The 23659-nt window shown below is 41.6% G+C and overlaps 1 protein-coding gene across 1 annotated transcript in view; it reads right to left on the reverse strand.

Annotated features, from left to right (window-relative positions):
• Window positions 1–23178, reverse strand: part of LOC132295597 (uncharacterized) — a 36971-nt gene extending 13793 nt beyond the window's left edge. Inside the window, exons 1-10 of the mRNA XM_059793906.1 lie at window positions 22619–23178; window positions 22437–22524; window positions 21174–22394; window positions 20756–21060; window positions 20380–20673; window positions 19718–20300; window positions 19521–19642; window positions 19352–19399; window positions 16995–17084; window positions 1974–2027 (exon numbers count right to left, since the gene is read on the reverse strand). Coding sequence (XP_059649889.1) covers window positions 2012–2027; window positions 16995–17084; window positions 19352–19399; window positions 19521–19642; window positions 19718–20300; window positions 20380–20673; window positions 20756–21060; window positions 21174–22394; window positions 22437–22524; window positions 22619–23178 — 3327 coding nt within the window. The 3' untranslated portion in view covers window positions 1974–2011. The remainder of the gene's footprint in view (window positions 1–1973; window positions 2028–16994; window positions 17085–19351; window positions 19400–19520; window positions 19643–19717; window positions 20301–20379; window positions 20674–20755; window positions 21061–21173; window positions 22395–22436; window positions 22525–22618) is intronic.
• Window positions 23179–23659: the final 481 nt, after the last annotated feature.

Raw genomic sequence — 23659 nt, forward strand, 5'->3', positions numbered from 1 at the left:
AGACTCTACTGTTTGGAAACTTTTGGAGGTTAGAGACCTTGTTCTACAACAGTGTACATATAGGGTTGGGATAGGTGACGAGTTTAATTTGCTTCATGATCCTTGGTGTGGTAGTAGATCACTTGTTCAGAGATTCGGTGCCACTATTTTTAGATACTATGGTAACAGTGCTTCTGTGCAAACATTTCTTCGGGATGGGAATTGGCATATTCCTGAAACTCTACCTGCTGATATCAGAAACTACATTTCATCTTAAGCTATTGGAGTGGACTCCGATTGTATCTTGTGGAAGTCTGGCACCTTCTCTTTGAAATCGGCTTGGAATGTGTGTAGACAAAAAGGTCCTAGGGTGGCATGGTCTAAGTTGTGTTGGAGGTATTGTAGACCAAGGGTTTCAGTGGTTGTTGCTCTTATTGTACAGCAGGGGAATCTATCCTATGTCCATTTGAAAAAGAAGAGGCATATCTCTGGCTGCAACGTGTCACAATTGTTATGCCGCTGAAGATGACAATGATCATCTTCTCTGTTGCTGCCCTTTTGCTAGAACTGTTCGGAGTGGTCTGTTTGGCACGCTAAATATAGAGAATCCAGAGTTTGCTGTTATTGATGATTTAATGATAATACATAACCCCATTCAGGAAAAAAAAATAATAAAAATAAACAAACTAATGCTATGTTTGGTTGGAGGGATGGATGAGAGGAGGGAGGGATGAAGCTTTTTGTGTTTAGTTCAAGGGAAGGGAAGAGAGGGAGGAAGCAAGAAGGGATGAAGCATCCCTCCTTTCTTCATGTTTTTCTATCCGTCCAATTTTGGGGGGAAGGCTGGGGAGAGAAAATGAGTAACTACCCACAAATATACAATTTCCAATTTTATCCTTTTAAAAAAAATTAAAATAAATATCTACTTTTTATTATTTTATACATTGAGGGTATATTGGTAAAAAATATATAAAAACTCTATTTCCCTTCCTTACAACCAAACAAAAAAAGTTATCATCCCATCAATCATTTCTACTATCGATTCCATTCAACCAAACAAAAAATGGGGGAGACACCTTCCCTTCCCTAGGGATTTCTCAAGCATCCCTCCCCCTATCTCTTCCATCCATTTTTCCATCCCTCCAACCAAACGAAGCATAAAAATTTCATGAAATTAACGAATAAAAAACATTCAAGAAATTCAAAAACAAATTAACAAAGAAACGGAAAATTAAAAAAAAAAAAAAAATTCCAAGAAATTCAGAATCATTTGGATCTCAAATAGATTATTTAATATTTTGAGAAATGTTGTTTACTAAATGTTCGATGATCAGATAAATGATAAATCCACTTAGGGCCAAACCAAAAGTTCAGTAAAAATGTGTAAATCTAAACCCAAGCTTTCTCACCAATCCACATTCCCTTACCATAAAGAAAACCCAGCAAAACAAATTTGTGAGGTACAAAGTAATAATAAACATTAATGCAAATTTATAAACGCAATTCTAATATAGCAAACATGCCCCATCAATCTGAAGTAACAAAATAGGATGCAAACATACCCCATCAATCTTGATTCCCTGAAAGAGAAATAAATACAGTAGTGGCAGTTAAGGAAAGCAACATGATAGAGTAGTTAAATTATAAAATGGATTTACTCATATGCCCATCCCTGTAGCATCAAATACTCAGTCTCGTCTCTGTTTCTATGATTATCATATCATCTATAGGATAGAGTACCATTAAAGTCATCTTAGCCCCACATAACCATGTAAAAGACAAAGAACTACTCAACAAAGTACCAACTTGAAAGATACTAAAAATATATACTAGTGAATATCCAAAAAATTAAGTACTTTACAAATTGCACTGGATTCACCAACAAAAAATATATAAAAATTGAATTGGATCATAAATAAGAGTTTGGAAATGCAGGATTAAAGAAACATATATATAAGCAAGAAGGCTCAAAGAAACTAAAAGCAAATAAGTACCTCTGAGTTAATCCCAAGAAGATTTTCGTTTTGCCACCTCAATCATTGTCCCCCCTGAACCAAAAAACACATGATAAAAAATTCAAGACTTTCTTCTAGGGTGTTACAGCGACGAAGATCTATGGTGTGAAGAGAGAGAGAGTTTGTAGGATGAAGAAAGAGTGATGGAGAACAAGGCACAACTCAAGAAGAGCTAGAACCAAATATGACTTACACATACCATAGGAGAAGGAGAAAAGAAAGATATAATTAGGGATTTTAGTAATTTAGGGTTTTTATTTATGCTTAATGTTATTTTTTATACTGTTTGGATTTTAGGGTTATTTTTGTATTTTTATATTTTAGGATTTGCTTAGTAATTTGCCTATTTAAAGGCTCCTTTGTAATATCAGAATTCAGTTATTGAGAATATTGAACATTATCGTTGAGTTTGAGAACTCCATTTGTGTCTCTTCTCCCTCCTTGTTCTTGTTGTTCTTGGTCTTTCTAACCTACCTCCTTCAATCTATTTTCTCACCTCCTTCGTCTCGCCTCATCTCATTTTCTCATTCTCACCCCCAACTTTCTTTCTGGATACTACATGTCCTAGGTCAATTGGTATCAGACAGAATCGATCGGTTAAAGGAATTTTTAATTGTGCACAACATTCTCTAAGTACTATTATGGTTATTGTTCGTCAATTAAAATCCCACCATCTCATGTTTCCAAACTCCAGTAACCTATTCAAACGATCGTAAGCCCCACCAAACAAGCCCACAACCTTCATCATAGTCACAAATAAACCAAACCCCAAACCCTAACACAACCCAAATCCTTCTTTTTCGTCGCATATAAACAAAACCCCCCAAAAAAGGTTATTCAGTACATACCGAGGCCAAATGAAACCTTTACCTTCACCCAAACCACCATTAGTCATCACAATCCACCATTAACAACTCCACGGCCGAGCAAAATCACATAGAAACCACTGCACAACCGAACACAGCCTTTGTTGTCATTTACACTTAACCTACAGTTCACCCAAACGCAAAACCTCCATTATTGCCGATCATAGTCTTGCAACAACCACCGTCATCACAGAGCAGCTATCTTCTCTTCGGCAGAGTTTGCCGTCAATATTTGTTTGGCTCGCAATGCCGAGTCCCACGTGGTGAGCCTAGATTACTTGGCTCATGAGATCCCGAGTAGAGTGTGTGGGCGTGCCAGTGTTCCGTCGAACATAAATGTGGGTAAGCCAAACTATTCCTATTTCAGATCGTATGTCGGTCTTCTTAAAGATCAGGCAACTGAAGGAGACTAGAAATAACCCTCTCTATATGGTTCTCAATCCCTTGATGACAAGGACTTTCAGTCTTGAAAATGGGAGCTTGATAATATTCCTATTTCAGATCGTATGTCGGTCTTCTTAAAGATCAGGCAACTGAAGGAGACTAGAAATAACCCTCTCTATATGGTTCTCAATCCCTTGATGACAAGGACTTTCAGTCTTGAAAATGGGAGCTTGATAAGGAGACAAGAAAATGAAGAAGAGTAAGAAATTCAATACTTTCATAAAAAAACAAGATTTCATTAATTAATGTTGGGAGAAAGAGATACGTAAGTTAAAAGATAACAAACTAGAGAACTAATGTGCTAAGCAACCAAATTACAACTAGCTAATATTACTGGACTAAAGCTAAGGAGCTAAAGATCTAATAGGCATGAAAGATGCTAAAGATCTAATAGGCATGAAAGATAAAGTTATGAATCTAAAAGCTATAAGCTAAGATAAACTAAGAAAGATGGATAACAAAAGGAATGTTGGATGATGGTGCTGGATGTTTTGCTTGTGAGGCTTGGTCAATTATTTATAGAGATCTTGGCTTGGTGTTGTCTTATTCAGCTCGCATTCCTCTAGGTGGTGGTTGGGTTCGGAGTGATAGTGACCGTTCATGACCCATCTTGGAATCTTCAGCTTTTAACAAGCTTGCATGCCTACCCACGTGTTCAGTAAAACTTTTCATCTTTCATGACTACTTGTATTTATAGGCTTCAGATCCTTTTAAAGCTGTTCTCTCTGATGCTCTAAACTTTTTAAGCTTTCCTCACCTACCATTCTTGACTTTGATCCATGCCTAGGCTGTTGCACCTTCTAACCACTGACCATTGGTGTATTTACATCAGAGGTAGGTGAAATTTTCTATTTGTAGCTTTGGGTTTCCAAACCTTAAACATGGTCAGATTGTCCCTTCCGTTTTAGACTTATTTTTAGTCTCCAGACCTGACTTTTAAGTTCTACTGATCTTAGAATTCACAACTAATCTTTACTTTGACTTACAGCAAATCTTCTTCAAGTGCCCATCACCTACGAAGAGATTTAATCTATATTAGCCTAAGCTTAGCCAATGGTTAGGCCTAGACTCTCGATCACTATTGTCAACATGTCATTCTTGATCATGAGTTGATTTGTGATCGAGAAGTTCCGTTGGTCTTGAACATTACTAAATGTTGATCATTATTGTCAAAAATAGAGTTCCTACTTGATCATGGTTGAGACACATGAAGATAGTCTGATATAAAATTTCTTCTTGGTGATAGTCAAGACTCTTGACCATGGGTTTCGAAATAAAGTTCATTTTCAAACATGATTGAGACTCCGAAACATGGTTGGTTGAGACTCTTAGGCCATGGGTGGCATAAATACTCTTAGGCCATACTGATAACTCTTGGGCCGTAGTTGACCGAGGCTCCTAGGTCATACTGATCAAGACTCTTAGGTCATGTTGGTCAAGAGACTTTTAGGCCACGTTGGCTGAGACTCCTAAATTTCTCTTGACCAAGGTTGAGACTTCTGACCATGGCTAGTTAGACTCTTAGGTCATTATCCTTAGGCCATGACTGGCCTAGACACTCTTAGGCCATGGTTGGTTATAGGCTTAATATCTTATCTGGGTAATGATGACCTAAGAAGATTTCCATTCTCCTCTTGGCCTTGATTTCAACCACCATGATTAGAAATTAATATTTTCACCTCTTTGATCGAGAGTTCAAAGCCATGATCATGGGCTAATCTAGAGTTTAGGCCTTGGTGTCTTCGACTACGTGGCATCATGATTTTGGTCATGATTTAGGTATTAACAACTGCCCCCAACACTATGAAAATGAGTTCATGCTAAATTTTTGAAGAGTTTTATTTACATAAGCGGAAGTTTTTAAGATCTCCAACTTCAGCCTAGTGGACCATTGTATGGCCAATTTTGGCCTCAATTTTCGACATGAATAACATAATCCATATGTCAATTTGAAATTTGTATGACTCAAGACCCAAATTTCAGCAAAATATCTAGAGCCAATAATGCTTCATAATATGTACCCACCACCATGGTGCATGTAGCTCAAAGATGTCCAATTTTTAACTAACCAAATTGATGTCCTGACTTACCCATGTGAAGGTATTGCAAGTGGACTCACAAAACTAATGTTTAGACCAAAACTGATTGGGTGGGATAAGGTTGAAATCCCACAATGCCATTTTGGTGGCTCTAGGCTAGAATTTAATTTCCATTTAGGTAGCTACCATTCATTACTTCAGTGGCGCGCACACACAGACACACACACATATAAATGCTAACCTTTGTTAGACTTGAAAGTTCTTGCCTGCACAGCACACTTGTACTTCCATTATATTGATCACATCCCATTTTTTTCTGTTCTCAAGTGTTGGCATGGTACCAAAGCATCTTACACCTAATGCACATGTAGTAATTTTGGGTGTATCTCTGGAACGTGATCGCCATGTTGCAAAGTTTCATCAAATGACCAAATAACATACCCAAGTGACTATTTGTGGAAGTTGTTCAGATCACAACATCCACCCTTTGATGATATTCATTCCCAACTGAACCCATTTGGTGGGTGGTGGGTAGAAGTTTCAGTGGCTTTATATATTCATATACTTCAAATCAACTTTGTTCAGACTTAAAATTTCTTATATGCCCAACCCACTCATACTTCAACCATATTACATCCCAAGTGTATCAAGTTGACAAGCAATATCAATTAGATAACTTTGAACTTGAGACCGTACTATGTCGAAGTGCTCCTTGCATGCCAAAATTGTTTGGCTCATAATATTAACCACTGGGCAATTTTTCGGTGACCAAGTCTTGGTGTTCACCAACTTTATAAATGCCAACCTTTGTTAGACTTGAAACTTCTTACACGCAACAGCCCACTTGTACTTTAACCATACTACAACCCATGTGTAACTTTGGTTCCCATTTAAATTGACAAATCACCAACTTGATATCTTTGAGCATTTAACGTGGCGGGTAATGGCACGGTGCCGAAGTACTAGGCTGCTATTTCGAAGGCTTAGATCTGGAATTATTCTTCAGTTCGGCAGCTTCCTTCTTTATTTCGTTGGGTATGACTAGGTATATATATGCACCCATACACACCAACTTTTTTAAAGGTGTCACACTTGAGTCCCCATTTTGTTCTTCTTTTCATGAGAGTTATTGACCCGTGGCCATGTGTTGGCTTGATACCCATGTAATAGTTTTGGGTATGACTTTACAAAAAAGGGGTAACTTGCCGAAATAGTTGGGCTTACAAATTTTAACCACTGGGTTGAGGCTGCCATTCGGTGGCTGTTATATATACGTGTGTGTGTGTGTGTGTGTGTGTGTCTATATAATGCTAACCTTTTTTAAACTTGAAACTTCTTACATGCAACAACTCACTTGTACTTGGACTTGACAGTTCTTACATGCAACAACCCACTTGTACTTTAACCATGTTATATTCCAAGTGTACTCTATGCGCTCATGCAAGTTGACAAGTAATACCAATGTGATAGCTTTTAGCATGTAACGTGGTTGATAAATGGTAAAAAATATTGATGAACTGAGGAGGCCCAGGACGACATGGGCCGGATCCGACTTGCAAGCACTGCATTCGGTCCGTACAGCTGGGTCGGCCCATATAAAGACACTGCCATATGGGCCGAACGCGAGTAAGCCCATCAAAGGTGACCAGGACTTATGGAGGAATAGGCCCAGATCCAGCAATCAGTCAATATTTGTAAATATCTTGTAAATATCTATAAATAAGGGAAGGAATGAAAGAGATAGGGAGATCTTTTTGGGTTGAAGTGTAAGAATTCTAGAGAGAGAAAGAGGGAACAAATTTCTTGCATCTTCAATTGGCGCCGTCTGTGGGAACAAGCGCCCGCCGAAAGACATCGCGAGCCTATTCACGATGAGGCAGCACAAGGATGAACGTCTCCAGGCTTTTCTTACCAGGTTTAATCTCACTAAGAGTATGGTGATCGAATGCCACCCTTCTACAGCAGTTCAAGCCTTCAAGTTAGCCATGACACGTGGAACTCCGTTTCACACCAGTCTGGTAGTGAACACGCTAACTACTATGGATGAACTCAATGAAAGAGCCGATGGCTTTGTGCGCCTAGAAGAAGAGGAGGCAGCTAATGCTCGGACAGCGTCGCTCGTGTCGACTGAGGAAAAGTCCAAGGCAAAGATTAGGCAGAAGCAGGCTCAGCCGCAACGTCAGACCTCTTGGAAGGCAGAAAAAAGGTCCAGGGAGAAAGAGCTGATTACTCCGCTGAAGGTCACTCTGGCGAGGTTGTATCAGGAGAACAAAGATAAGTTTCATCCACCACTGCCAATTAGGCAACCCCTCGAACAAAGGGATCAAACTAAACATTGTGCTTTCCATTCTGACTTCGGTCATCAGACTAACGAATGCAGGAACCTGAGGAGGCCAGTGGAGATGTTGATAGCTAGAGGGGAGTTCGCGAGTTATGTTCAAGGTTCGGCGATAGAGCAGAATCGACCGGTGGAACAAATAAAAAGGAGTCATAAACAAAGCTCCCACAATTCACAACCAGTTCGTATAATCAATGCTATCCATGGTCGACCCGAGCCTAGTGAAGAGTCGGATGAGCTACTCCGGGCGCGCCTGCGGCAAGCGCAGATGAAGAAAAGGGTCAGCAGTGTGAATACTCTACACCAGCAGAGCCCGTCGATGCAGATAAAATTCGACTGGACAGACCTGCAGCGTGTTCAACTGCCCCATGAAGACCCGTTGGTAGTCAGTTTGACAGTGGCAGACTGCTTGGTGCGCAGAGTTCTGATCGATCCTGGGAGCAGTGCGAATGTCATGCCGAGGGACACATTTGATAGGCTCGAGATTCAACCAGAGAGGCTCAAGCCCACCGGAAATCCCTTGTTAGGGTTCGATGGGAAGAGGGTGGAGCTCGTCGGGATGGTGGAAGTGGAAGTTCAAGCTGCAGAACGAGCTCTTATGGAAACTTTTGTGGTTGTAGAAATTCACCCCTCGTATAATCTCCTGATGGGAAGAGGATGGATTCACAGAGTCCAAGGTGTACCCTCAACTCTGCATCAGGTCATGAGGTGCCTCGGACCCGATGGAGATAAAGTGATAGACATTCGGGGGGATCAGGTTGCAGCCAAAGAGTGTTATTCCGTCACACTAAAGCATGCTGGGAAAGGGAAGGCGCCCGTCCGTTCGGCAAGCCCCAGATAGCAATTACAGGAACCTCCGCCCGAGCAGAACAGGGTGGAGGAGTCAGTCGACTTGACCGAGGAGCCCCTTCTAGATGTGCAGATCGATCAGTCCAGACCAGAACGAACTACCAGAGTAGGTATAAGACTGACCAGAGAAGAGCAGCAAGAGCTAGTGGATTTCTTGTCCCACAATGCCGACGTATTTGCATGGAATCACCTAGACATGCCTGGAATTAGTCCCTCCGTATCCTGTCATTCCCTGAATGTCAATCCCAATTTCAAACCGGTGAAACAGAAGCAGCGAAGATTTGCTCCAGAACGTAATCAAATCATAGCGGAAGAGGTCGATAGGCTGCTTGATGCGGGATTTATCAGAGAAGTGCACTACCCTGATTGGTTGTCCAACGTCGTTGTCGTGCAGAAGAAGGATGGGAAATGGCGAGTATGCATTGATTTCACCAATTTGAACAAAGCCTGTCCGAAGGACAGCTTCCCGCTGCCTAAGATTGATCAAATGGTGGATGCCACCACCGGGTATGAGCGTTTAACCTTTCTGGACGCTTATTCAGGTTATAATCAGATCCCTATGGACCCCGCAGATGAAGAAAAAACTTCTTTTGTCACCGAGCGAGGAACATACTGCTACAAAGTTATGCCTTTCGGACTAAAGAATGCGGGAGCAACTTATCAAAGACTTGTTAGCAAAGTTTTTAAGAATCAAATGGGTAAGATTGTGGAAGCCTATATTGATGATATGGTGGTAAAGAGTAGGAAAAAGGATGATCATCTGAAGCATCTGCAAGATGTATTTGATGTACTGAAGCGATATGGGATGAGGCTCAATCCAACCAAGTGCTCGTTCGGTGTGAGTTCCGGACAGTTTCTGGGACACGTGGTCAACCGCAGAGGCATCGAAGTTAGCCCCGCTCAAGCAGAGGCTTTGATTAAGAATGCCGAGCCAAAGACGATCAGAGAGGTGCAAGCCCTCACAGGACGAATAGCTGCATTAAGTCGATTTATTTCAAAATTGTCAAATCACTGCAAACCGTTCTTTGACACGATTCGGAGCCATGGAAGGCAGGTCTGGGGGGATGAGCAACGACAAGCATTGACTCATTTGAAGGAATATATGCAGAATCCACCAGTCCTGTCAGCCCCAGATCCGGAAGAAAAGTTATTTCTATATCTTGGAGTATCTGGTGTCGCGACGAGTGCCGTTCTGATTCGTTGCAAGGAAGGGGTGCAATACCCGGTATTTTATGTAAGCAAAACACTGACGGAGGCAGAAAAAAGATACTCAAAGGCCGAACGGGTGGTACTTGCACTTGTAAATGCAAAAAGAAAGTTGAGGCATTATTTCGAATCCCACCCCATAGCTGTTCTAACAACTTTCCCAATCAGAACGCTTATGCACAAGCCAGAGCTCTCGGGCAGAATGACAAAGTGGGCCATAGAGTTGAGTTCATTTGACATAACGTATGAGCCGAGAACAGCTGTTAAAGGGCAAGCGGTGGCCGATTTCCTGCTAGAATGTGATGCCGAAGATACGGAAGAAGACCTTAGATGCGGCTCTTGGAAACTTTTTGTGGATGGCTCCTCTAACCAGATGGGGGCTGGAATTGGGATCAAACTGCAAACCCCAGAGGGTACTTCCTTGAGCCAAGCACTCAGACTTGAGTTCCGAGCCACCAATAATGAAGCGGAATACGAGGCGTTGCTAAATGGATTAAAGTTGGCCAGAGAGCTACAGATCAAAAGTTTGACTGTGTATAGTGACTCGCAGCTGATTGTTCGGCAGGTAAATGGTGAGTACGCGACCAAGGATGACACGATGGGGGCATATCGTTCTGCCGTTCTGCATAAAGCCAAGGACTTTGCAAAGATTGAATTCATACAGCTGCCGAGGGAACAGAATGCAGATGCAGACCGGTTAGCATGTAGTGCTTCGAGTTGCGGTGAAACATTGGCGAGGGTGATTCCAGTAGGAATATTGACCCAGCCATCTATTTTCGAAGAACCGTTGGACTCTGACCCTTGGCAAGTCAACGTCATACCGTATGAACCGAGTTGGATTGACCCCATCATTACCTATATTCGAGATGGCGTTTTGCCTATGCAAAGGGATGAAGCTAGGAAACTCAAAAAGAATGCTGCAAAGTACGCCATCGTGCGTAACCAGCTGTACAGAAGGTCCTACTCTGGCCCATACTTGAAGTGTGTCACCCCCGCGGAGTCGCAGCAGGTATTTCGAGCTATTCATGAGGGTGTGTGTGGCAATCATTCTGGGGGGCGATCGTTAGCGCATAAAGCAATGACACAAGGGTATTTCTGGCCAAACATGTCAAGAGATGCGGAGGAGTTCTCTCGAAGGTGCGATAAATGCCAACGATATGGACCATTGATCCACCAACCACCTGAGGAATTGCACGTAATGGCCTCGCCATGGCCTTTCGCGCAATGGGGGATGGATGTGGTCGGTCCTCTGCCAACTGCAAGAGCTCAGAACAAGTATGTGTTACTGGCCACGGATTACTTCACTAAATGGGTGGAAGCAGAACCATATCCTAGCGTGACTCAGACTCATGTGAGACGATTTATTTGGAACAATATTATCTGTCGTTTCGGTGTTCCCAGATCAATAGTCATGGACAATGGCACAAACCTCGACAGCAGGCAAGTAAGAAAGCTGCTGGAGGAGTATGGAATCAACCAGAAGTTGGCTGCAGTAAGTCATCCTCAGGCCAACGGACAAGCAGAAATCACAAACAGAACCATTTTCGCCTGCATTAAGAAGAAGCTGGAAGATCATAAAGGGAAGTGGTTGGATGAACTCCCGAACGTTCTATGGGCTTACAGAACCACCCCAAGGCGGCCGACTGGGGAGAGCCCGTTCGCAATGGCGTATGGTACCGAGGCAGTTATACCGGTTGAGCATTTGGTCCCCACTATCAGAAGCTTAGCATGGAGTCGAGATCAGAACGACAAGATGTTAAGATTGAACCTCGATATGATAGACGAAAGGAGGGACGCAGCGGCTATAAGGTTAGCATCGTATCAGCAAGTATTGGCGAATAGTCACAACAAGAGAGTAAAACACAGGGATTTTGCCCCTGGCGATCTGGTTCTGAAAAGAAAGGTGGGGATGGTCAAAAAAATGATGCCACCCTGGGAAGGCCCATACAGAATTGCAGAAGTCATAGGCAAGGGGGCATATACGTTGGAAACCATGGCGGGAAGGTTGGTCAGCAAGCCCTGGAACGCCACGTCTCTGAAGAGGTACTACCAATAAAAGCTAAGTTTCGGCTTTAATTGGATGTTGTTTGTTGTCAATCAAATACGTATGAATGAGCAAGTTACTGAAATTTACAAAAAAATAACTTTCTTTTCCAACGGCCTACTATAAAAATTTAAAGCCAAGTGGCAAGTGGCATTCTAGCCGAGCGCCAGGCACTTAAGCAAGATAAGTGGCAGCTGGCACTATAAGCCGAACGCCAGACACTTGCTAAAAATTTAAAGCCAAGTGGCAAGTGGCATTCTAGCCGAGCGCCAGGCACTTAAGCAAGATAAGTGGCAGCTGGCACTATAAGCCGAACGCCAGACACTTGCTAAAAATTTAAAGCCAAGTGGCAAGTGGCATTCTAGCCGAGCGCCAGGCACTTAAGCAAGATAAGTGGCAGCTGGCACTATAAGCCGAACGCCAGACACTTGCTAAAAATTTAGAGCCAAGTGGCAAGTGGCATTCTAGCCGAGCGCCAGGCACTTGAGCAAGATAAGTGGCAGCTGGCACTATAAGCCGAACGCCAGACACTTGCTAAAAATTTAAAGCCAAGTGGCAAGTGGCATTCTAGCCGAGCGCCAGGCACTTGAGCAAGATGAGTGGCAGCTGGCACCATAAGCCGAACGCCAGACACTTGCTAAAAAATTTAAAGCCAAGTGGCAAGTGGCATTCTAGCCGAGCGCCAGGCACTTGCCATAAACAAACACACGGCAAAGCTAATATAAAAGAAAAGAGAGAAAAGATATATGTGTATTGAAAATAAGTTGAACAGAGCACAACACAAAGGGAAAAAGAGTTCTGTAATTTCATTGATATTAAGCATTGAGTTTACAAAAGTGAGATGTCCATCATTACAAAAAGATATGGAATGGAAGAGTCCAAAGGAGCCCTAGCTAGACGCCTCAATACCAGCAGCATCCTGGTCGTGCCGACCCGCCTCCTCGGCCCCATCAGCCGTCTCACCTTCACGAGGTGGGGAATCAAGATGAATGACTGAATCGTTCGGCTGGGGCTCAGCGTCAGCGGTGGCTATGGAAGGTACCACGGTTGACGATTGAGGAGCGGTCAGAGGCAGAGCGGTAGGAGGAGCTGTGATGATCCTTGAGGAAGCAATGTCCTGGCACTCATCGAATATGCGCTCCGCTTCGGTGGGTTCTGGGTCGACATAGACCCCCAGAGGTTCGATCCCTAGATCCTTGTCGACCTCATCTGGAGTGGAACTGGTCTGTCCCTCATCCGGAACTCGGTCGGCGAAACCTTCCCGGAATCCTTGAGCATACCTAAGAGCACCGACCCTTGAAAACCGAGCGTGAAGAGCCAGCATCCCACCGCTCACTCTGCTGATCGCATCGATCAGAGCGGTACGCTCGTCCAGAGCTCTTTTCTCAAAAGCCATCCGAGCAGACTGTTCATCAGCCAGAAGGCGCTGGAGTTCTGCCTTTTCTTCTCTAATTGATTCACGCTCAGTCTGCCAGACGCTCTTTTCAAGCTGGAGGGCGTCCTTCTCATCCTGAAGGGAGTCATTCTCCTTCTTTAGGACATCTCTCTCTTGTTCAATTTTGTCAAGCCGAGCCAGTACCTCGGTATTCTTCATGGCGAGGAGGTCGTTTTCTTTATTAGCCACCTCCAGGCTATCAGAAAACTTACGAGCCCTGGCGTTCCCCATCTCCACCTGCTTCTGCATGGCCATCATTCCGAACAATGTCTGCATAGGTGCACATTAAAAACGGTTAAGCCAATAGTCAGGTCGGGCGAAGGCAAGACCAAATAATATGAGAGAATTCATGAGTTGGAAAATAAAAGTCACCTCCATAGCAGATTGGGGAAAGCGGCTGAACACATCCTTCTGGGATAGGCCCTTTGCCGCCTCAAGGTCCTTCGGAGTCCACATGCTCCTATAGTAGGCCATGGCGGTCTGGCCATCCTTCAGCATGGTCTCGTTCGGTTTCACGAACGTCCCATCCGTTCGGGTGTACCGAGGGACCCATGGCGGTAAGGTGGGGATAGAAGGGGGGCCTGAAGCAGAAGCGGAGCCACCAGCTGCAGTAGGCCCAGAGGGAGCAGGAGCTCTGATCGCACGGTGCAAGAGAGCACCCGGCCCGGAGACCCGGGTCCTTCTAATGAGAGGCTCCTCCTCAGGATCGACTTCACTGTCAGGATGAGGCCTTTTGCCTCGTTCTTTGTCCCGAACGCCCCCCGCAGCAGCAGGAGCTGTGGTAGTTTGGGGAGACGCGCTCTGGTTGGCAGCAGGGGTGCTGGCAACAGAGTTAATAGCCACTGTGCTCGGGACAGTGTCAGAGATGGTGGCTGAGGAAGAGGCTGACGCTGGAGAGGAGGTCGCCCCAGCAGCAGGAGTGGCTGGGGGAGTATTTTTCTTCCTGCCAAAAGAAGGAATCTGAAGCCTGCTCATGTTGTAGCCGAGTGATGAGAGCGCTAAGAGGTTGTCTGAAGTGAGGAGATCTGAGCAGGAAGGAATATCGTTCAGAACGTATTTTTTCAAGTAGTTACTCCTATCCCTGCAAACACTGTAGCTCAAGTCATCACAAGGTATTCCTAAGGAACGGCATAAGAAAGTACAAAAACGGGGAACGCATGTTTCGCAGGGGCAATCATGTTTATGAGATTTGAATTTCTTATAGGAGGAGACAGAACAGACACCAAAGGCGCTCGGGATTGGGTAACCCTCTGCAGCCGGCGAAGACCAAGCCCCACTAATGCCCACGATGCTATCCCTCCAACCCTTTTCAGATTTTATTGTGTCCGTACACATGGACATCTTCTCGAACGGGTAGAGGTGGTAGAAGGGTTCGTTAGTACGGATCTTACTGACCTTATAGCACAGAAGAAGGTCTATAAGGTCAAGGTCCAGATTTCTGTCACGCATCAACAAGAGCATAACGGATATGATTCTAAAGAAGTTGGGGTTGACCTGCAGGGGGGATATCCCCAATCTATTGAAGACATAACTAAAGAAAGGGTGCAGAGGGAACCTAACAACATTCAATTGAAGGTTCGTGAATAAGACTTCGCCGGGCAGGAGGCCGGCGCCGGTCATAATGTTAACGTCCTGAGGGCAAACCCTAACTTCGATGTTGTCAGGAAGTCTAAGTCTCATACGAAGAACATCTAGATCTACAACCATGGTGGAAGTGCTTGAAGGATCTAAAAGGGGGTAAATGGAAGCCTGCCGAAAGTAAAAAGGAACAAAACTAACCTCAGAGGACTGCAAGATCGCTGGAAGAATGACTCTTGAAGGATTTCACCAGGAAAAGCTTAGCACTGTTCTAGAAAGAGAGAGATTTGACTGATGATGGAGACGGTAAAAGGACGTGAAGTGGTATTCTAGAGCATTATAAAGGCGAGGGGGCCCGAGGGCCGAAGCGTCGGGAAGGCGAGAAATTCCTCGAGCCCCGGAACATTGATTCTGGATCTGACCGTCCGTTCCCCCACGTGGTTCTCTCGAGCCGTCAACATCATGATGAGAAGCCATCAATAATTACCCCTTATTAAATAAGGGGCAATTATGGGGGCAGTTGAGGAGGCCCAGGACGACATGGGCCGGATCCGACTTGCAAGCACTGCATTCGGTCCGTACAGCTGGGTCGGCCCATATAAAGACACTGCCATATGGGCCGAACGCGAGTAAGCCCATCAAAGGTGACCAGGACTTATGGAGGAATAGGCCCAGATCCAGCAATCAGTCAATATTTGTAAATATCTTGTAAATATCTATAAATAAGGGAAGGAATGAAAGAGATAGGGAGATCTTTTTGGGTTGAAGTGTAAGAATTCTAGAGAGAGAAAGAGGGAACAAATTTCTTGCATCTTCATGAACTAAATGCACACATTGGTTACCAATTCATCTCCCTCGTAATCACGACATCTCGATGAGTAGAGTCTAGTTACCAGCATCATCATGGTAGCGTCTCTTTATCATTAATATAGGCATACATTATCGCTTCGCCAAATAACGTCGAGATACCCATGCCTGTAAATTTATTGCCGAATAATATGTTGATACGTCAAATTTATATTTGTGGTGCCGAAAATCTTGATCACAGATCGTCAGCGGCGCTCTTTATCTCACTAACGGTTCGCATGCATCGAGCAAGACTTAGATTACTGTCATCAGCACTCGCGGATGATTTCAGCTTTACATGTATTTTCAATGTCGATAGCACCCGTAATGACAATATGTTTCGATATACGAAGTGTAAGACAAGGAGAGAGAGTCGTGTGAGCTTGCTATGTATCGAGTTTGTCAATGTTTAACACTAGCTCCAAGGATCATTTCTTTTCCACCGAGAAATCCTTATACTATTACAACAACTTTCCATCTTTTTGGGTGACTCCTACTTGGCGCAAAATCATGCAAGAGGAAAAACCATGGCAGTCTTAAGTTACTTCTTAATCTGGGTTTCTCGACGTGTAATGCACCAAAATCTCAAACCACCGAAGTCTTGGCAGCATAGATACCATTCTCACCAAACACTTAGGTGTGCTGAGTTTCCAATCCACCGGTCGAGAGTGCATATTTGGCCTGAATAGAGTCTAAAACACTCATCTAGGAAGCTTTCCGTTTGATTTCGGTGGCTTAAGTATGTATACAATTATATATTACACACGTGCCCAGTACTTGAACTATGACAAGTTGATATGCCATTACTAAATGAGCTGTCAGGACCCATGAGAAAAATCATACTGTAAAAGCCATCGCCTTGCACCTAATCTAAAGTCTTTCACGACCATGACTTGGTCTTCATCTCAAAACCTATCATGACCCGATGTGACATCACCAAAGGAGTTAAGAGCTTACTGACTATAACAATTACCACTCAAATAATTGATTAGACAAATTAAATTTATACATAAAAAAGTCAGAAAAAAAAAAAAAAAAAAAAAAAAAAAAATTATCCATTTCGTCGTGGTCAGCCTTAATTTTTTAATTTTCTTGTGATCGCCATTTTAATGAATTGCTTGATTCTTGGCGATGGTGAATTTATTTATTTTTTATATGAAGAAAGATATGACAAGAAGCCTTATTGGTTAGTGTTAAGAGAAGATTTAAGGAGAAGTCATTGTACCTAGGCTTTCGAAGCTCTTAATTAACCATAGTAATAAAATTAAGGTTTGGTAAACCCCACCCATCCAATGGGGATGTTGGACTCCAAAGAAAATTCCAGCACGGAGGGAAAAAAAATTTACCCATCTTACCGTGGATGGCTTAGCGGCATTCCTCTTAGTCTTCTAGCCACCGTCTTCATTAGAAAGTTGATTGATACCCTTCGACAGCGAAGTTTCTTCCTACATGGTTCAGCACAATGCCGAATTTTAAACCTCCATTGATTTGGTAGGGAATATATGCTTTCAACAAAAATGGCTTGAAGCATTACTTGCCCCCTTGATTTTTCAACAATATCATTTTCATTTTCATCTGGATCATAGGAATCAATATTTAGATTCAAATCATTTTGATTGAGAGTTACTTCTTCTAGACTTGAATCATCAAAACTTAATCTTGGCTTCAGGTATAGATGGTCAGTAATATATTCTCTTTCAATGACATTCTCATTTCTCGCAAGCCATGGCAAATAAGGCATTGATCTAAATTTTCGTGACCACATATTTCTTCATCTTCATCAAGATCCAACTCCGAAGTTTGGTCTTGATGAACAATGATATGATCGTTTCCCATGAAGTCACATTCAATCTGACTTTGGTCGTAAGGATCAAGGCCTAGTCCTAAATCTTCCTAACCAAGGACTACCTCATATTCATTTGGCTAGTTAAGACTTAGATCTGATTGTTTGTCTTGAAGATCAATGTTGTCATCCCTTTGGTCTTGACAATTAAGACCTAAATTCAGGTCCTTTCGAACTAAATTCAGGTCCTTTCGACCTAAATCTCCTCTTGCTCCAAATGAGCCGTTAAGACTCAATTTTGAATTTTCGTGAGTGTCATTTTCTTCATCTTTGCCTTTGTCATTATGACTAAGGTCACTTAGACTTAAATTTAGGTCACTTAAGCCAAAATCAACTTGTGCTTTGTCCAAATAAGAGTTATTTAGTCAACCTTCATTTTGCCTCCCACGACCACGAGTCTCAGTCATGACACAAGAGGTACATTGACCATGATGTTTAAGGCCTGGATTCAGGTCTTGAGCCATGCTTGAATGACTTCTGTGTGAATGGCTTTGGCCAAGATTTAGGTCTTTTTTTCTAGCTACACATTTCATTTTTATCATTTGGCCATCATCAACCTTAGGCATAATTATTGTTGGAAGTTCCTTCTCAAATGGGGATTTTAAAACTTTAACTTGCTTATTTAGACCAAAATCGTTTTGACCAGGGTGACTCAGATTATAATTTAAGTTTTCATGGCCAACACAAAGAGATGAACTACTCTCATTGCTATAGTCATTCTTACCAGTTTTTCCATCAAAGATGGGATTTTGAGACAAATACCATATAATAGAACCTAAGGCCTGAAGATATGGGTCTACGGCCTGATTCAACCTACGATATCTTTCTCGCCAAATAGCATAGTACTTGTCTTGGAGGCTTTCGAGCACTAAAATTTGTGCATTTGAGTCAGGGCACGTGGTCATAAGTGAAAAATAAGTCTTACTATTTTTCACAGCCGTCTTATATAACTCTTGACTTAGAAGAAATTAAAGAAAATACATCACTTGACAATGTTCTCCACTCTCAAGATAGGTCCCACCGGGCATGCCAAATTTGTTAGAGATCAAGGGCAGAGACCTTTAAGGATATACAAAAGGCGCAAAAAGGATTGTTACAAGGCTCAAGCCTTAATTCGGCACATGCTAGATGATGGGGTCCACTTGGAGTCTTGCATAATTGGGGGATTTGATCAAATTGCTTAATTGTGGTAGCTTGCTTTACGATCAAATTGCATCAGTCAGTGGTAATTACTTTTATTATGCTAGAGTCAAATATCGATTACCTCAATTATGGGGGAATCATAGAGTCAACTATTGATTACCTCGATTACGGGGTGATTACTTTTATTATGCTATATGGGGTACTCTGGTCATAAGTTGCTATAAGAAGGGTATGATGTAAATTTGGTGAGGCAGTGAATGAATGAAAAATACAAATATATCTTTGAGATTTCTTTGCAAGTGATTCACAAATTTCGAGGTGTGAGGCCTAGGCCCTGTTGGAGTGATTCCAATAAGTAGCTCTATTCTATTTCTTTTCCCTTTGTTTTTCTACATTTTTACTATTAAATTAAACCTACAAATTTCAGCACTAGTTCTTTGAACTGTCAGCCTTTGAATTCTGTACGTCTTTATCTATTTAAGGCTGCGCTTGTGTCCTACATCAAGAGAGAAACGTGATTGAAGAGAGAGAGAGATAAGAGGGAGGAGGAAGAGGTGGTTTCACAAAGGGAGGCTGAAGGTGTGGACTAGCAGAAAGTAGAGGAATTCACAGGTCAAATGGAGTTTAATATTTTCCTTTTTAATAACAAACAAACACCAAAAAAATTAAAATTGTTTTCTGAATAACATCTAATGGCAACAAAATCTAAATATAAATTTTTCTTACATGTCCTTTCTTGGGATGTTTCTTCTCAAACTCCTTTGAATGGCAATTCTATACACAGAAAAATTATTAATGAGTAAATAACCAATATATATATATATATATACACACATATTAACAAGTAAATAACAAAAATAAAAAAATAAAAAGGAGTGATGCATAATGTCACTACCTCTTCGAGTCATTTTTAAAGTCTGCATGCAAGAGCCACTTACAAATTGATTCTCTTAACCTCTCGTATAATTCAGGAAAGACCTTACTAAGTTCAGGCTCTATCTTTTTTTCCTCCAACATCTGCATCAGTGAAAATATTTAGCAAGTATGTGTAATGAGAAACTTTAAAAAATGTTAAAAAAGGAATTTACTTACTTTACCGTACTGTCCCTTGGCCCAGAAAGGGTCATTGCGATGCTTCAAATAATTGTCAAAGAATCTAAATATCGTCAAATACTCAGACAAGCTAGTCACAAAACTTCCCTCACCACCTTCACTACTGCCTCCAACAACACTAGAGGTACTTCCCTCACCACCTTTACTATTGCCTCCAACAACACTAGAGGTACTTCCCTCACCACCTTTACTATTGCCTCCAACAACACTAGAATTATCAGCTCCTAATATCTTATTGTTTTTGCTTCGGTTTTTAATATTACTTGATGAACCGATTGCAACCTTTTGGCCCTTCTCTTGCTGCTGCCTCTTTTTCTTCTGTACCCAGTCATAAGTCTCGCGCATGTGTCCCAAAACCTCAGCTAATCGACTATCACCAGGGAGATTTTCATGCCACATTCCCATATAAAAGAAATCTTGAAAACTATCATCTATGGTTTTGCTGGAAACTAGTTCAGAAAACACTTCTATAAATTGAACTCTCTCTGACGCGGTCCAAAGAAAGGACGAATCCAATAGGAAGGCGGGGTCTACCAGGAACAACCCATTTTCTCCGCGTTTTCTGTCATATATAAACACTTAGCAGTGCACATTTAATTATAAATAAAACACAATTTTTAAAAATCAGAAGTTTCACTTACATGTTAGACGGATCCAAAAGTTCCATATATTTCAACAAGGGTTTGGGTAAAATATCCTTGAAATCAGAATCATCGGTTATCTCAGTAATCTCGAAAGGGAAGCCAATAATTTTTTTCATCATATTTTTCAAACTCACTATATCCTTAGCTATCCCTTCTGGGTGACTCGGAGCATTTTCAAAACGCATAATTACCAGTTGAAAATCACCTTGCTCGGACACCATCACATTATTATCCAAATCACCGTGATATGTATCGTGACAGTACATCGTTACTAATGCCCCCGCAACAGTTCTAAGATTAACATGAATATTATCATTAACAAAATAAAGCAAAATAAAGCAAAACATAGCACTAATTGATTAAAGTTTCATACCTAAAGAGTTCCTTAAACTCTTTTTCGAGGAACGTCCACCAACTTTGTTTCTTTTCTAGCAATGTCTCATTTTTGTGTGCTGACTTGGATTTCTTCCAAATAATTGACTTTTCTGTGACCCATTGGTTTAAAGTATGATGAACCAAATTTAAGTCAGCGAAATGGGGAAGTATGAAAGGTTGTGATCTGGAACATTCCATTGCGTCAAATATACTTTTCTTTGCAACATTTCCAGGACAGGCAAACACTGTCCCCGGTTTACCGATAAAGATTACTTTATCATCATACTCGGGAAGCTGAGCAAACTACAATATGAAAACAAATTATAAGTGAATTAGCCAATAATACAAAGAAAATCTAAAAAATGTATAAAAATATACATTAATAACAATATTCCTTGTTGCTAAGTAAGTCTCACCCGATCAAGCTGCTTCTCCTCTGTGTGGTGTTGTGGCTCTTCCTTTGGCAACCCGGGCACTGGCTCTTCCTTTGGCAACCCGGGCACTGGCCCTTCCTTTGGCAACCCAGGCAATAGTTGTGGGTTCGACATTGGATGAAGTCTCAGCAGTTCATCTATAATATGCTTGTTACTTTGGTTGCTATGCCAACGAAAAATTTTGTTGCCTATCAATTTCAGAAAGGAAGCCGGTTCCTTAGTATTTTCCTTCTCCTTGAATTCGGACAGCATGGTATCCAATTCACACATGCTTCTCCGGTCTCTTTCTCCTGATTCTGTCTGACTCTTCCACAACTTCTCCAATTCATTTCTTCTATTCATTATCGAGATCTTAAGCTTCTTGTCGACATCTAGGGACATAGACATGCTCTCCTCATGCCCTAACAAGGGTTGGTGTACCTGTTTCTCCTGACTTTGAATCAAAAACTTGATTTTTCGCAAGAATAGTATATATCTAGACACTGAGTCTTGTGTGACCATTTCTAAACCATCTGGTAGTTTGCTTTTCCATTGGGCAATACTTTGCTCCACTACCTCAACAATTATGGTAGCATCACTATTCTCTGGTAGAACTGTGGGTATGATATTCTCAAATGAAACTCCCTTGTTCTTCTTCTTATGCTCTAATGCAATTATTCGAATTACTTCAATCCAATTTTTCACCAGAAAATTTAAAAATGCAGGGTCAGGATCATTACCACAAGTAGCACATAATTCTTTGAATCTTCTGTTTATTAGCATGACAGCTTCATTTTCCTCATCCACCATCCTCTCAGCTTTATTTTCCTCATCCACCATCCTCTCACCTTCATCCACCATCCTCTCAGCTTTATTTTCCTCATCCACCATCCTCTCATCAGTTCCGCATCCCTCCTCCAACCTCCCCGTCATCCTTCTTGTCTTCAATTTCAATTTCGGCTTCAGGGGTGTGAATTTCTTCTGTTCATGTTTGCTTATCCATTTTGTAAGTTTATCGATCTCCCTGTCTAACCTTTCTTTTTCTTCTTTGACCTTCCTCTGCCCTGTTTCGTTCAACTCAATTATGAAGTCTAGTTGTCTTTTCACATCTCTTCTAACATAATATCCATCAGTACCCACAACCGCATCTTTAAATTCCAGATAAACTTCAAATAGTGCTGTTAGGACTTCTGATGTAGTCACATTATCCGTGGAAACAATTTCCTATTTTGATCATATGATTTTAGATCTGGAATAGCTACTGACCAAGACGTGGGGTTGGATGTGGAGGGACAGAAACAGGAAAAGAATCAGGGATCGGCGATCTCTCAAAACATGGAGATTGGAACTCCATCTGTAACTCAATCGGAAAACGATAGTAGATCTGTGATAGCTACTGTTCATGTTTGCTTATCCATTTTGTAAGTTTATCGATCTCCCTGTCTAACCTTTCTTTTTCTTCTTTGACCTTCCTCTGCTCTGTTTCGTTCAACTCAATTATGAAGTCTAGTTGTCTTTTCACATCTCTTCTAACATAATATCCATCAGTACCCACAACCGCATCTTTAAATTCCAGATAAACTTCAAATAGTGCTGTTAGGACTTCTGATGTAGTCACATTATCCGCCACTGGAAACAATTTCCTATTTTGATCATATGATTTTAGTTTCCTTAAAACTCTCAACCATTGGTCAACTAGAATTTGAGGACAGCCATCATCTCTGTTTTTCCATTGTGCCCTGACTTCCTCAAACCTAGAATTAAGACGATTTACAACTTTCTTCGACGCCTCTTTAGAATACGACGCAGCTTCCTCAGTAGCTATCACAGATCTACTATCGTTTTCCGATTGAGTTACAGATGGAGTTCCAATCTCCATGTTTTGAGAGATCGCCGATCCCTGATTCTTTTCCTGTTTCTGTCCCTCCACATCCAACCCCACGTCTTGGTCAGTAGCTATTCCAGATCTACCATCATTTTCCGATTGATTACCAGACCGCCGATCCATTATTCTTTTTCTTTTTCCGTCCCTTATTCCTATTTTTAGCCATGATTGTGGGTGGGTGAAAACTGTTGCGGCGGGGAGGTTATGTTGAAAGTGAGAACCGTGCGACGGCGGTAGGGTTTTGTGAGAGAGAGAGTCTCATATAAGTCTACAGCTTTCTACTGAAATTTGCTTCTTCCGTTTTTTTTTTTTTTTTTTTTTTTTTTTGACAAATAACAATATTTTATATAATATAATATTAGTAATAATAATTATAATCATATATGTGATTAAAAATCATATAAAATCGTAAATATTATAAATATATTAGTTAAATAAAAATAATTAAAACATATACATAGTAGAGACACAATTTATTTTTTTTAGAATTCCAAACTGAGCAGGACTTAACAATTATAATAATTGCTAAGAAAATAGTTAATGTAAACTAATTCATAACTCATGCAAACTATTGTAAATATAAGTATACATATAATGTATATCT

The sequence above is a fragment of the Cornus florida genome, unplaced genomic scaffold (genome assembly GCF_030987335.1).
Source record: "Cornus florida cultivar Cherokee Brave unplaced genomic scaffold, ASM3098733v1 CherokeeBrave_3.0.0_Hap2_Chr02, whole genome shotgun sequence".
Lineage (NCBI taxonomy): Eukaryota > Viridiplantae > Streptophyta > Magnoliopsida > Cornales > Cornaceae > Cornus > Cornus florida.